Source organism: Populus trichocarpa, chromosome 5 (assembly GCF_000002775.5).
Source record: "Populus trichocarpa isolate Nisqually-1 chromosome 5, P.trichocarpa_v4.1, whole genome shotgun sequence".
Taxonomy (NCBI): domain Eukaryota; kingdom Viridiplantae; phylum Streptophyta; class Magnoliopsida; order Malpighiales; family Salicaceae; genus Populus; species Populus trichocarpa.
This window is the reverse complement of record NC_037289.2, coordinates 6,063,283-6,075,896: the sequence shown is the minus strand read 5'-3', so window position 1 is coordinate 6,075,896 and position 12,614 is coordinate 6,063,283. Positions and strand designations below refer to the sequence as shown.

The following is a 12,614-nucleotide window of genomic DNA, read 5'->3' as shown; positions in this document are numbered from 1 at the left end:
ACACAGCACTCAATAAAGTAAAAGACTGACTATAGATTACCACATCATCACTCCCTGTAAGAACGCGTTGGTTGACCACCGTCAACGTTGACTGTCACAGAAGCCTCTTTAGCGAATGGAACAGGCCTTTGCTTGCGTGCACACAACTCGCGAGAGATACATCTGCATCGGCAACAACAAGACAGCGTCCGATCTCAGAGATAAAGATGTGTTTGGGGACTTCTAGGTTATCTGGACCAATGTGGATAAGAGCAGGATGTACCTTCTCATGTCGGCATCAGCTCTGGATTAAAAATCGATCTCATGACGTGGACTTGATTTGATCGCATTGGACGTTTCTACCCTCCTTAACCATTGTTGGAGCGTGCGGTATCAGCAGCGGTGACGACAGGAACTGCAGTTTTCACTTTGTTCGTGGGTCATGGCTATTGCAATGATCTCAGTTTATCACTCTTGAGATATACAGTTCCTAAAGTGAAAAAAGGAAGTTTAGTTATCTTCTATTGATATACAAAATAGAAAAATATTATTCACCTCAACTCTCGAGTAGGTTGGGTGCTTCCTCTAATTAAAAAAAAAGAAATAATAGAGATGAAAATATATTTAATTATAGAGATAATAATAAAAATGTAAATATAAATTTGCCTCGAGAATAATTTTGAAAATAAATTTCTTTTATTTTCAAAACATGAGGTCTATAGAAAACATGTATCCAGAGTCTATATTTATTATTTTTATCCCCTAAAATATCATTGTAAAAAACTCTCAATTCTAAAATTATCAAACTATGACATAAGAATAAAAATAATTATTATCATAGTTTTAAAACTCAACTAGAGGGCCAATTTGAGACAAAACCCGAGTCACTAGTCAAGAACCGGGTCATAGGTCGAGTTGACCCTGGTGGACCCGAGTTAGCGTAAGAATAAAAGTGATTATTATTACAATTTTAAAAGTAGATTCTAGGGTTGACCCGGGACAAGGCCCGAGTCAAGAAGGTCAACATAAAAATAAAAATAATTATTATCATAGTTTTAAAACTCGATTTGGGAGCTAACTCGAAGCAACGCTCGAATCACACGGGTCAGGAGGGTCAACCCTGATTGACTCGGGTCAATGTAAGAATAAAAGTTATTGTCATTGTAGTATCAAAACAACCTTGTTTCGACCAAAATAAATTTTCAAAATAATTAACAGGTTTTTGATCCGTGCTTTATCCCAGGTTTTTGAAAAAGTTAGGTTAAGTCAATCATTTCTCTATTTTGTTTTAAACTCAGACTAGTCCAGCCCCCAGATTGGCCTGATTCAGGGTCAACCCACCATACTAGTCTTGGTTTTATAATTATATTTATTATAATATTATTAATTTTAACACTTGATATAAACTAAAGTGCAATATCTAATTTTTTTTTTAAAAAATAAAATTTTGATAATAATACATATTAAGGGTAAAATAATTTTTTTTATATTTTATTATGTCATGTCCGTCATAACCAAACAGAATACATAGATAATCATTTTATCTTATACACTATTACCAAATAGAATTTTATCTATGTTTTGTTTTTTTTCTTATCTCATCTATCTCTATTGTTTATATTTTTTTTATTTCAAAACAATAACCAAACATTATCGTTGGTTGAATTCGATAATGATATTCAATCGACCGAACTTCAATTTTTCAAAGTGTTTTATTTAAAAGGAGGAATGATTTAAAGACTTTGTTTAATTCAGAAGAAATGTCAAAGGTATTTTCAAATATGCATGTGTGAAAAACATGATGGAGAGATAAATGATTAAAGACATGATTTTTTTTTTTTTGTTCAAACAGATATGTGGGTAGGGAGTAGACTATTTGTACAGTGAAAAAAAGCTATTGGGCCGACTGGACACCCTCAAGGTGAGAGTGGGCCGACATACACTTGTCGGCTGTCAGAGTCTTCATCTCAGCACCGGCTTGAAATAATTTGTGGGTGTTATTTTTCAAGGTTCACACCACAGATTTTGACCATCTTTTGGCTTTTACCTTCCGTGATATGTCTTAGCCACTCGCTGCAGCTAAGAAACAATAATTGAATTTTCGACAATAAATAATTAAATATACTAATCTTACACACCGAATTAATTCCTTCACGATCAAGAAGAAGTATCTCCTCAATACCGACTTGAATTACAATATGTCATGTCAATTGTGGCGGTTATATCTTTTGACAGACGACTTTTTTCGGTTCCTTTAAGACATTCTTAAAGGGTCTTAGTTCTGGAGAGTTGAAACTTGTAGAATATTAATTAATTTTCATTCTTTCCTTCCCTTTTTTGTTTTGCGATTCATCAGGTTAGGTAGCTACAGTTTTTCAAAGTCGCTGCATGTACAAGCTAAAGTGGCGAACAAAGGAGATAAAATTGTTAAAAAAGAAGCGGGTAGTGTTGAAGAATGGCCGCTACCAGTAATGCTTTCTGGGTTGAATAGGGAAAGAGAGATGTCAGTTATGGTGACTGCTTTGACACATGTAGTGGCTGGAAATGTGCCTGCAGATGATTCTGATTGCATAAGTGAAGCATTTCCAAATAATCAAGATAATTGTGCTCATGGTGATTTGTCAGCGAAGAGAGAAAGGGAAGAAGGGGGTGGTGGCAGTGAAGAGTATAAAAGGCACGGTAGAGCATTTGGCGATGACTTCTTGCATGGGGGCTCATCTTCTGCTGGAAGAGGTAAGCTAACTAGTTTTTCTTTCTTCTTTTTTTCTGGTTTTACGGTGAGAGTTATTCTGGAGCTGGTTAAATGAAAACATAATATTGCATGTACCTTAATATAATAGTCTGCCCTGTCTTCGCAAATCTCTATTAACTTTATACGCGTAATTTCTGCCATCTCTTATGGTTGCATGAGCTTGATTTATGCTTGTCTCATGAGCACCAAAATGCTGATTAATGATGTACTCGTCCCCCCAATATCTACAGCCTCAGGAAAATCCATCATCACCATGACACCTGCAGCCACACGGATGGCATTCACCCCCGTATATGAATATAATGAAACCTGCAGAGACGAGCCGAGGAGAAAATACAGGGGAGTGAGGCAAAGGCCATGGGGCAAGTGGGCTGCTGAAATAAGGGATCCATTCAAGGCATGTAGAGTTTGGTTAGGCACTTTCGACACAGCTGAGGCTGCAGCAAGAGCCTATGATGAAGCCGCTCTCAGATTTAGAGGCAACAAGGCCAAACTAAACTTCCCAGAAAACGTCAAGCTACGACCGACTCCCCCAAATCCAATAGCAAACCAGTTGACCGTCTCTGATTCTCCGAGTAGCACCGGCCTTCTGTCCGTTCCTACATCCACCGAGGCCATAGTTCATTCCCAAGCTCTTCACCATACGCAGAACCGTGAGATTTCAAGAGAGCAGGTGAACCAACCTCAATTGATCTTAGGTGTTGGTGGCTATCAAAGGCAACCCATGAGTCTATACGACCAAATGTTTCTGTCACCTCCACTTGTTTCGTCTTATCCTTCGATGTCTTCTTCAACAGAGTATTCCGATCCTATGTTTTTACCAGCTCAGCAACCAGGCGAGATTATGCCTGCCACTAGTAGCCAAAGTGGTGGGGAAGAATTTCAGTTGCCAGCGTGGTCAGATTATAGCCATTACTATACTTCGTCTTCTGGATAGCCCATACATCTCAGCTTTTATTTTTCTTCGACACAACTTTTTCCACCTGCTTTGGTAGGATACCCGTGTTTCTATGTTACCATCGATTTTTTCCTGTTGGCGAAGGTGTAATTCGTTATTAAAAGAAAATAAAATATCATTTATCAAAACATAAATCTCGGCAGCAACATTTTTGTTCTTGCAATAATGGTGAATTCACAGGACTCTTCTGTGCCCACTATGGTGGGAAACTGGTATCAAAATTGGTATTTCAATTAAGAATTCTTCCTCCCAACTTTCATTCCGTTTCCGGTGGGGAGAAGTATGAAAAAAACATAGCGTCCGCACAGATCAAAACAAAACTTCAACATATGCACATTTTGTACTAGTGCCCAACACCAACACTCTTTAAGGAGGAGGATAGATATCAACAGCAATGCAAAAATGCAATATATATATTTTATTATTATTTTTGACAAAAAAAAAAACACTTAAAAGACACATTAATTTAACATATTTTTAAAACAGTTAAAACCACCCGTCATATTCAACTGTCACGGGTCAATCTCAAGCTGTCACGTGGGATAGATAGAGAGAGTCAAATGGGCAAACGACACCCCTAAATCCGGGTATCAACAATAATAAATCAAATTTCCTGGTTTTTAAATCTCCAGAACGGAATGACATCCAGCTATCTCATACAAATATGTACATGGGGAAACATTAATTCCAGTTGATTTTTTTACGTTTCAAAAAATCTTGAAAAAAATTTAATTTAATTTAATTTATTTATTTATTTATTTCAAATTAATATTTTTTATATATATTTTCATATCATTTTAATATACTAATATCAAAAATAATTTTTAAAAAATAAAAAAATACTATTTTAATATATTTCTAAATCAAAAACATTTGAAAAGTAAAGCATATTTGCCTACAGTAAAAGGACACCGAGAAACACAAAATAAATGCCCCCAGTTGTGATCACGAGTGATAAAGAGAAACCATGCTAAACAAAAGAATCTTAAACAAAACTCAAGAAATTTCCATCCACTGCTATAAACAAAGCCCCTTTGGGTTCCTGCCGTCAGTCAGCGGTACAGTCTGTGCCAGAAGTATACAACAATAATCTTACTCTCAGTTATAGGAAGCATACATGATTTAACAGCCTCACCAACAAAAGAAACATCTTTGGGACATGATGAATGTCCAATCAAAACCCAGTCAGCAGATATTTAAATGGGTTCTCAGATAACTTCCATCTGCACACTGCCATTAAAACACAGACCTCCATGCATTCAGCGAAATCAGACCTTTCAAACTTTTAGAGCAGCTTTGTGGACCATAGTTTCTTTGTGTATTTGGTGGCAACTCTTCTCAACAAGATCAAGCAACTTCTCCAAGTTCATTGCCCACGAGTTGAGAATGTCATTGCTATCCTTTGCTACTTGGAAACACACTATTCCCAATGGCCTGTCAATCTTTGCCACCAGAGCTTTGGAAACAACCATATCAGATAGATGCTTCTCAGCTTCCTAAATTGGAGAAAAGGATGGATTAAATGCAAAAGAACTGGAACAATATACATACTTAACATCTCATTAAACATGGTTGATGACCTTTTTTGCTCAGGTACTAGTTTAACTTTTATTTCTTATGATTTCAGCATAAGAAACAAAAAAAAATAGCTATCATTGTTGGTCTATACGAGCTACCAGTTTCAAAGGGGCGTCTATAAGACCCTTTAGACGGTTCAAGAGAATGCAATGCCCTGATTTATTGTTTTTTCAAGCCCGCGTCACCGAAGAAGATAGATGGTTGTCTGCCAAATTTTGCAAGTCACCAAGAACCTAGATTTCACAAAATGGGTATGGACAGATCTTATTCCCCTCAAAGCCAACCTGACCCTTAGCCTAGTTGTCTTTAACTGACAATAAAAATAAAATATGAAATGCATACAGAAAGGGAATGAAAGTGTAATACAAAGTAAAAGAATATTTATGGATAGGCAGCGAGGTTACATGGGAATGTCAACTGCAAAGCAGAGCTCATGATTGCTAATAAGCTTACACCCCGATATGTTTGAAACAAGATTCAAGGAGAATGCCTATCAAGAGGATTACAAAAGTCATTCTTGAATGCCAAGATCCAGTGCCATTATCAAACTTCCACTCGATTCAGAAGTTCAAGTTATTACGTGAACACAAAGATCATTTAACTATTAACCATCCAGATCATTAGAAACTTAATTGGGCTTCCAACATGGATTAAACACAAATGCATTAGCCACTGCAATGTCATCAAATTAAGTTACAAATAATGGGATTTCTAAGATTCCAACTCCTAAACATTAGGTCAAAGTGGCTCTAATACTATTAACTGACCACTCTACTCAAAAACTTAAGTTATCAGGTAACAGTCACAGATAGGCTTTTTATACCTTCGACAACCATATTACCAATTAATCTAAAAATTGACCACTTTAGATCTGAACACCAGACCTTTAAATATTACCTGTGACTCTGTTCAACAATTGAACACAACATCTAAATTCTGATAAAAACACCAGAAGTTACAATTAGGATGGAACAGTATAGTTTGAGTATTATGTTGACAAAATAATTTCTGAAGCAAATTGCTTATATTTTAACCACCATTATAGAATATTAGAATAAATAGTTAAACAGAAGCATCATGCAACCATGAAGCCTTTATTAATTTAACCAAGGCCTGATAAAATTCAAATCTTTGAAACAAACACATTCACACAAATCTGCTCAAGTTCACATAATGAAGAACAAAGATCGGCATAATTACACCATGGACACAAATGCAAAAACAAAGATTAATGCGAGCAAACAAAGCATGTGTACAACACAGCCACAGAGAGAGAGAGAACCTGGATGCTGAGACACAATAACTCTGCTACTCTCTTCACAGTAATCTTCGAGTAATACTTTGAAACAACAATGATATTCTGAAAAGAAAACACGTTGCAAATGAATGAACAACCAAACTCAACAGTAGATTGAAGAAAAAGGCATAACTGTTATGCAAATATGACAATTGAAAGTAGATTACATGTTCAATTATTCTTTGCCTCAAATCCTCTGCTGCTTTGTCACCCAAAGATCCCCCAAGTAAGTTCTTCTCACTTTCAAACTCATCCATGAATTCATTCCAAAGAGAAGTCCACTGGATGACTTCCATTGTCACCAACTGCTTCAACAACAACCTATGGAATAGCATCCAATGAAAAGACACACCAAATGACAAGATTGATAAATTAAATGACCAGCAACATGCAGGAACTGACTAAAGCAACACGTACTTGAATTTTGGAATTTCAGAAAGATTCTTATCCTCCAAGGTGGAATTCAGAAGGCTTGACTGCATTGGATCGTGAGGTGAAAGTACCAAGTACCAACAGATTTTCCTCAAGACCTACGTGTTGTAAAATATCAAGGCCGTCCAATAGAATCCATAGAAGTCTCAACAGACCAAAAACTAGAAAAAAGAATTCTTACCGGAATCCATTGGGCAGGGTTTTCCTTTACAGAAGGAATCTCATATATTGCCTTGTAGCAACGGCAAATTTCCAGATAATCATTGTCGTGTGAGTAGTACCTAGAACATGAGTGGAAAGCACAAAGAAAAAAGTCATTGCATAGAGTTCTTACTCAAAATCTACTTAGCAAACAAAAAATCAAGTTATGGAGTTTGAATAATAATTGGCAGGGACATGTTGGATGCTTTGGATTTTTTACTAACTTTTAAATCAAAGGAATTTCAATCAAAAAGATCTTTTCAGTGAAAATTTATCACCAAGTAAACTTGGCCTTGTAGAAGAAGTATGCATGGCAATCACGTCACAGAGATATTCAGAAAAGATACTGCAAAGAAAGACCCTTTTTGCAGGGGTTTTTTTACTGTATTTGAAGGAAATTCCAGGTTGTTGTTCAAAAGAAACGGAGACCATTCTTACAGTAGAATGTACAAACATGAAATCTCAACAGATATTTATCAGACTATAGAAATCCACAATTGCATGGTCATATCAGTTTGCCATCAAAAATCACAAAATAGTATCAGCAATGTATTTGAAGTTCGAGTTTGCCTGCTTTCGATGTTAGGAACTTTGATTTTCCTTCAACATGTTATTTTAAATTGAAAAAAAAAAGTTGGAAGAAAAAGAAACTTTCCAGCATAAGCAGCAGAGCATTCTGAGCAAGCATATTCAAACCTTTTATTAGAAATCATATTTGACAACTTATTACTTGGTTAAATCAAGCATATTAATTTGCTAGAGTTTGGAACTGAATGTGACTGTTAAAGGACAAATGACAACCAGGCTTAAATCCATCGCCAATCCAGATTGCTAACTATGAGCAGCAAAATATAATGCAGGATCACAGCGCTATTCAATAGTTCTCACTGCATGACTTAAAATCTTGGAAAGCAATACAGGGGCTTGCCAACTCAAATGCATAGTTGAAAATAAATCAACTCCCAGGATATATAGAATTGGGCATGGATTTGTATGCATATTAAGTTAGGCTAACATATTTATCTGCATTACCGCTCCAGATTAAAGAATACAAATAATCTCAAAAGAGGAAGGCCTTTTCCTTTTGCTCCAAACAAGAATCCATTGTACATCCACATGAAAAACATGTAATCTTGTGTGTTACCCTACCAACAGGGTCACTTGAACACATTGTATGTAAAAGCAACTCCAATTTACTTTTAATAAAGCTAACAATTACAATCCAAAGACCAAATCAAAGGCCTTGTACAGACCAAATACAGACTTCAGAACAAGTAAAAAACATCTGTTTCCAGCATCCCATGGGGCATGCAAGTACATAAATAGAATTTATAAAGATCCTGAGGACCGTTTCTGTAATTTCTTTGCATTAGAAGTAAATTTTGCTAAACCAAGAAGAAACACGGCCAAATAAGCTCAGCAAAATTCAAAGATGCACTTTAAAAAGATACAAAGGTTGTGCAACCAAGGAGATCATGAAACTATTGAACATCACATAAAACAAAGAAACTAAAGAAACTCAGTAAAATTATTCAAAAGAAAATTAAAGCAAGAACATGACAAACAATATATGGAAATTACATACCGTATCATCAATTCATAGTAGATCCGCTTTAACTCCAACAGTGATGGTATATCAGCAGGAGCCTCTTCCACAACATTATCACCTTCCTTTGGTTTCTTCTTCAACTTAGAAGTATCAGCATCAAAAACCCTTGTACTAATCTTCCTTGAGAGAATTTGTGCACGAACATAATCCTGGCGGTCAAGGCATAGACGAACCTGCCCCAACAAAATTGTTGCACATTCAAATTAAAACCTCGAAACAACCCAAATAAGGGCCTGGAACTTAACAAACCAGAGCTAAAAAGACCACTACTCGTCCATGGTCTACAGCAGTAGGACCCCCAGTTAAGGCGCCTTAGATACAATCATATCCTTCACCATTAATTGCATATAGTTGCAATTCTAGCCTCTTAGCTATCCGATTTCTTTGTTTGATCTCAAAGACATTAATTAACATAAAAGAACAAGTACCAAATAGAAAAAAAGCGCAAACAAAAGAAAGAGATATGTACTTGCTCAAGAATAAACGCAATTTTCTCAGTTTTTGCCATAGCACCAAAAGTTTCCACCTGCAACTCAAAAAAATCAAAATGCATCAATCTTCTTACAGGAAAACAAACAGCTCTATAAATTAAGAATACAAGCACCAAAATCTTACCGCAACTTCTTGCATCAGATCTGCAGCTTCAGCTGTAAGCCCTTGTTCTTCCTTGATCTTACCTAGTTTTCTAATCAACCTTGCTCTCTCAATTTCAACATATATCTACACACCATATAAATAAACAAGCTTACAAAAACAACACCCACAAAATTCACAGAAACAAGCGTGTTTACACCCACATTACAAAATCAAATCCAAATAGATATATACATAAAAGGAGCGTGAAAATCAATCAAACCTTGCCAGCAGACACACTGTTAAGTGTTTTAATAAGTTCTACACGAGTGTCAAGATCCGGCGTCTCGTCAATGTACTGCATTGCTTGCTGGACCATTGCAGTTACAGCCTAAACCAAAAAAAAAAATCAAAATCCACCAAACAAATCATAGCATACAAAACACATAATTTAGTTGAGTTTATTTACAAATTAATTAAAAATAATGTTACCTGTTTGAGTTGACCACGTTTTTTAGAGAGAAGGACAATTTGGTCATTTAGAGATTTCCAATCTTTAGCTTCGAAGCAGAGTTGGAGAATTTCGGTAACGGCTTTCTTAGTGCCGGCGACGTCTCCGGCAAGCCTCATCTGCTTTTCGACATTCTGCAGTTGTTCTATCGCCGCTTCCAAATTCGCTTTTCCCTCCTGATTGATTTTTTGTTCATAAATTAAAACAAAAACACAAAATCGAAGCGAAATCGAAAGAAAAAATTATTGAAATAAGTTAATTTTAGATCTGATAGAGATTCTTACCATCTTGAGTCGGAGAAAGTTCTGTTCAGCTCAGCACCTTACTAACCCTAATGGAGGAGGTGTTTTGGTTGAGAGAAAGAGCGAAGATTGAAAAATGCTTTGTTGTTTTATGCCATTTCATTAGATTATTCTTTAGTCCCTGTTGTTTTAGCAATATAAATATCTAATCCTTTCGGTTTGAGAAACCAATGTGAAATCCCTATAGTCGTATATCCATTTATAACTGAGTCCTATGTCAGGCTGTCAGCTACCATTTATAAATTTTTTAATTTTTTTTTATAAAATTCCCTTATTATTTAGTCAAATTTTCTAACCTTATCTGAGTCCTATGCTTCGGTATTCAGCTGCAGCTTGTTCATTATATCAGTAGATACAACATTAAAACACATGAATTATTATAAATCATTATCAATAATTGCATCATAAACTTTTTCATTTGCCTTGCAACGGGTGAAAAAGATATTGCAACGAACCCAATCTTCACGTACTCTTGGCAGAGGTGGAATCTTGTGGAAGTGGGTTGGCTAAAATGAGAAAGACCATGAGGGAGGAGGAGAGGATGGGCTGGTGGCAATTTTAGTGATGGTGGGAGAGGTTGAGAACCGGAAAAATTTCTAGTTTTTGAGTCGCATTATATCTAAATAGATTTCCAGAACTGGATAGTCGCTTTCCAGAACTAGAAAGATTTCTAGTTTCTACTCATGTGATAGATTTCCATGATGACTAATATCTTTATCATGTCCTCAACGAGTATAGATTTATTAGGATGTTATTATCTGAAATGGGGTTCTCCAATAACTTCCCAGGATATATGTGCTATTATCAAAGAAATCACACGGCATCTAAATCTTGTAAATCTTGCTATAAAAAACTACGTACTATTTGCAAGAATCTCAAACAAGTTCCCAAACTCCTCCCTTTTTTCTACCATGTTTCGAGATAAGCGTGTTTCATCAATGGCTCAACTTGAGATTCCTGATGCAAAGAGAACTCAGCATCTGCTGCCTTCAGCTTCAACTGTTATCAGCCTCTACAGCATCACGACGCTGGGATATCTTTAAGAGGTCATTAATCATTATCAATTTCTAGATTGTCTTGTACTTTGTTCGACTGTCTCCCTCTGAATCATCTATTTTCACTTCTCGGGCTAGACGCATGGGCATCTCTTCCTGTACATAAGCCCGGAAATTGTTTCTTGAAGACTTTGTCTTGGTGCAGAATACTTCAAGAAAATTCCCGAAGCACCCTCGGTCACAGACATTTTGCCTGTTGACTGCTCCATGGCGAAAGTTTTCATATGTAGTCTGAAGAAAATGAACTTTCCTTGAGGCTTTGTTGGAATATGAGATAACGCCATGGATTGTCCTTCTCTCTTCCTCGGAAAATTAGATTATTTAGTTTTAAGTGAGCTGAAACTAACAATATTTTTCTTTTCAAAATTTTATTGATTTTTCTTTGGGCTTTAACTGACATGCAATGAGATTAAAGTCCAATCTGATCAATGATACGAAAACTATCCATGTTTTCTTTTATATTGCAATTAAATGATATAGTAATAGTACTAAGCATGCACTTGAGGGTCTAGCTGCTGTGGTCAACCGTGTGACTTGTTCCGCTCCCGTCCCGGGTTCGACCCTCTATGTGCACGCCTGTCACCCCCGCGGTGCCTTACCTGCTCCTGGGCTTGCAGGATGTCCAGTGGGCCGTGGGGAATAGTCGTGGTGCGCGTAAGCTGGCCCGGACACCCCACGTAAATCAAAAAAATAAAAAATAAAAAATAAAATGTATTAACATTAAACTTATTCTTCTTCTCATAAAAGGAAAAAATAATTATTATTTTGTTTTGGTAGTTCACTCAAAAAATAACATCTTGTATGGTTTAAACTCAGCCATTGAATTCATGCCACCAATCACTCAAAATATTAATAGATTATGTTTTATAATATAAGTATATTTTGCTATATATAATGTTAAAGAATTATCTCAATCTAAAGGTTAATTTTATTAATTAAAATGAAGATGATGAGACTTAAGTCCATAATTAATTATTTGATTATTAAGACTCTTATAACATGTCAAATAATCATCACAGTCTAAAAATTTAAATGGTTAGATAAGACCGTAAAATATAATTTATATATATTATGGATGATGATATATTCTCTATATAATATAAAATTAAAACTTTGATTCGTGTCATGAAATCAAAATTAATATGTAATATCTATCTATGAAGATAATTTAGTTATTTTGTTATATTTAAAATTTTTTGTTGATGGGAAATATAAAATGTAATTTTTTAAATTACAGCTGACGAACAAATCTGAGAAGATATTGGATTTATGGTTTGGGTTGCAAGTTTGTCGAATTAGCTTAAATTGATCCATAACAACATGGTCTTAGTATATACAAAAAGGGGTTCGAACTATGTCGTATTAAA

At 35.6% G+C, this 12,614-nt stretch overlaps 2 protein-coding genes across 2 annotated transcripts; one reads left to right on the top strand and one right to left on the bottom strand.

The window, feature by feature from the left end:
- Positions 1-2,141: 2,141 nt before the first annotated feature.
- LOC7477144 (ethylene-responsive transcription factor ABR1) lies at positions 2,142-3,823 on the top strand. The gene is made up of 2 exons (XM_002307106.4): positions 2,142-2,712; positions 2,962-3,823. The coding sequence occupies exons 1-2, from the start codon at positions 2,451-2,453 to the stop codon at positions 3,666-3,668; spliced, it is 969 nt and encodes a 322-aa protein (XP_002307142.2). The 5' UTR covers positions 2,142-2,450; the 3' UTR covers positions 3,669-3,823.
- An 851-nt stretch (positions 3,824-4,674) lies between these two features.
- On the bottom strand, positions 4,675-10,379 carry LOC7477143 (26S proteasome non-ATPase regulatory subunit 12 homolog A). The gene is made up of 11 exons (XM_002306329.4): positions 10,175-10,379; positions 9,872-10,066; positions 9,663-9,770; positions 9,422-9,526; positions 9,276-9,332; positions 8,783-8,979; positions 7,178-7,277; positions 6,982-7,094; positions 6,732-6,885; positions 6,550-6,627; positions 4,675-5,185 (listed from the first exon to the last, which is right to left on the bottom strand). Exons 1-11 carry the CDS (start codon positions 10,175-10,177, stop codon positions 4,967-4,969), a joined length of 1,329 nt encoding a protein of 442 aa, XP_002306365.3. The 5' UTR covers positions 10,178-10,379; the 3' UTR covers positions 4,675-4,966.
- Between the last annotated feature and the right edge of the window lie 2,235 nt (positions 10,380-12,614).

Bases quoted from the DNA above. Each gene is read 5' to 3' on its own strand.
- LOC7477144 (XM_002307106.4), top strand. From the start codon at position 2,451: ATGCTTTCTGGGTTGAATAGGGAAAGAGAGATGTCAGTTATGGTGACT. The intron at 2,713-2,961 runs GTAAGCTAACTA...CAATATCTACAG, and splicing joins CTCATCTTCTGCTGGAAGAG to CCTCAGGAAAATCCATCATC.
- LOC7477143 (XM_002306329.4), bottom strand. The intron at 9,527-9,662 runs GTTTGATTGATT...TATGGTGTGTAG, and splicing joins ACAGTGTGTCTGCTGGCAAG to ATATATGTTGAAATTGAGAG. The intron at 6,628-6,731 runs GTAATCTACTTT...TTTTCTTTTCAG, and splicing joins GGCAAAGAATAATTGAACAT to AATATCATTGTTGTTTCAAA.